At 48.4% G+C, this 2,500-nt stretch overlaps 1 protein-coding gene across 23 annotated transcripts in view; it reads right to left on the minus strand.

Annotated features, from left to right (window-relative positions):
* The window catches only part of LOC123994553 (CUGBP Elav-like family member 2), a 291,904-nt gene that overhangs the window by 74,630 nt on the left and 214,774 nt on the right, over nt 1-2,500 (minus strand). For all 23 annotated transcript variants that reach the window (XM_046297277.1, XM_046297274.1, XM_046297273.1 and 20 more), the window contains one exon: nt 714-848. In XM_046297277.1, the coding sequence (XP_046153233.1) occupies nt 714-848 (135 nt within the window). The remainder of the gene's footprint in view (nt 1-713; nt 849-2,500) is intronic.

The following is a 2,500-nucleotide window of genomic DNA, read 5'->3' on the forward strand; positions in this document are numbered from 1 at the left end:
AGAAACACACAGCAACAGACACATCCACAGAGAAACACACAACAGCCGACACGTCCACAGAGAAACACACAACAACAGACACACCCACAGAGAAACACACAACAGCAGACACATCCACAGAGAAACACACAACAGCAGACACATCCAAAGAGAAACGCACAACAACTGACACGCCCACAGAGAAACACACAACAGCCGACACGTCCACAGAGAAACGCACAACAACTGACACGTCCACAGAGAAACACACAACAACAGACACATCCACAGAGAAACACACAACAACAGACACATCCACATAAACCTGTGTGACGATGACAGTGACAGCCAGGTGTGACGCCGAGCAGAACAGACAGTTTGGTTTGGCAGACCCCGCCCCATCTCCTCAGCACATAGAGACCACAGAGGGAGGGGGAGGGAGGAGAGGAGGCAGGGGGATTGGAGGGGGTGAGGGGGGGGGGGGGGTTGCAGTGAAGAGGAGATTGACTCAGGGGGACACTGCACTGCTGATTGCGTAGTAGGTCTATGGTTGGCCAAAAGCGAGGGAGAACATATTTTCCCCTTCTGCCTAGAGAACTGTCAGGGGAGGGATAAGGGGCTCAGAACTGAATAGGGGGTGGATATAATAGATGGGAGGGGTGAAAAGGATGGTGGCTTAGGGAGGAGGGGGTCAGGGTGAGTGTGTATATGGACAGAGCTCAAGAAACACACACCTCTGCTGAGTCCGTCGGGCCCTCGCAGGATCCGGCACTCCTCGATCTGTCCGAACGCAGAGAACATGACTCGGATGTCGTTCTCATTGCACTTCTTCGACACCATGCCGATGAACAGCTTCCTGTCCTCCACCGCTGCAGGGGAAGAGAGGAAGACGGTCAAATGGGTGAGAAACAAAAAAAAAGGAGAAGAGAGAGTTTCAGCATTTCATCTGCAGACTGTGATCAATGTCTCATTACCACTTCAACACCAAGTCTCTGTGCGACTCTCTCTCTCTCGATTCGTTCCTCTCTCCGTCTATTCGTTTCTCTATCTCCTCCTCTCCAATCTCTCCGGGTTTCTTTTTGTCTGCCTCCTCCTCCTCCTGTTTAATCCTTTTCTCTCTGACCCAATCGCTCCATTTAACTTGCAATACCTCGGCCTGTGTAACAGTGTTTGTGTGTGTGTGTGTGAGAGAGAGAGAGAGAGAGAGAGAGAGAGAGAGAGAGAGAGAGAGAGAGAGAGAGAGAGAGAGAGAGAGAGAGAGAGAGAGAGAGAGAGAGAGAGAGAGAGACAGGGACACTTACTGTTTCTTATCTCTGTGTGTGTATGACCGTGGGAAAGAGACAACAGAGAGAAAGTGTGTACGTGTTGCTCACCGTTCAGAGTAATGCTAATTCAATTCATTTTTAATGAGGAAACTGTCAGCTCTTACCGGGAGGCGAAAGAGATAAGCGGTCTGTTGCACTCTGGGAAATCAATAGAGCACTTGTTTATTTTGCTGTTTGAATTGTTTGTGCGTTTAAAAAAATAACACAGGGAAGATAAGTGTTGTTTCAAAGGCTTCCAACGCGGCTGTGTGCGTTCGCTCACTATCAGCACTGTAATGAATTAACAGAGAAGAGGATATGGAGAAACCGCAGAGACATCCTGAAACGGTGACTAAACATCTGTTAGCCGACCTGAGTCCGAGTTAGTGACGTATCGGGAAGCAGAGAAACAGCGTTTTACTGATTCCAGATCAGATTTGAAGAAAGAAAGCGGAAAGTGAAGACGGGCTATCGATACAGCAGTGCGGCGAAGGCAAACTCACGCGCGCTCGCACACACACACACACCTCTTGGTTGACTAAAGCAACAAACCGCTTAACGAAAATTCGTCATGGTTACAGCAACTCCAATAAAGGTCTATGGAACGTACTATCATTAGAAAGACGAATACATTTCATATGGCCGTACTTCACTATCTCCCATTACGGTGGATGATGACTGCAGCCACAGCCGGCTGGAGCTTTACTCAGGTCTCATCATCGTAACCGAGACGGATATATCTTACCAAGTCCTATTTCATAACCTCACAGAAGACGTCTGGAGCGGGAACGCATTATTAAGGTCTCATCATCACTTATATGGATGGATCTCTAGGTTTCCAGTGCATTGTATTTCCTTAGCGGGTCGAGTCTAGAAGATGCGGCTACGAGCGTCTTTATTGAGCTTTAAGTGACGCCTGTGTGCTGTCAGTGGCTTTATGACACTCCTCTGTCTCTCTCTGGGTGGAGCTCAGCCAGTACTGTCCCGTCTGTCCCAATGTTATTACCCTCTATCCTTCTATAGTTTCAGTGGTCCAGTGGATAAGGAAAAGAGGCTATTAGTATTGGGATGTGGTCCCTGTCTGGCTTCTCTCAGATACAGTAAAGCTTTATGGCTGGATAAATTGGGTTGTAACCGCATCTGCAATAGAGCCATTTGTCTGTGTGTGTGTGTGTGTGTGTGTGTGTGTGTGTGTGTGTGTGTGTGTGTGTGTGTGT

Source organism: Oncorhynchus gorbuscha, linkage group LG14 (assembly GCF_021184085.1).
Source record: "Oncorhynchus gorbuscha isolate QuinsamMale2020 ecotype Even-year linkage group LG14, OgorEven_v1.0, whole genome shotgun sequence".
Lineage (NCBI taxonomy): Eukaryota > Metazoa > Chordata > Actinopteri > Salmoniformes > Salmonidae > Oncorhynchus > Oncorhynchus gorbuscha.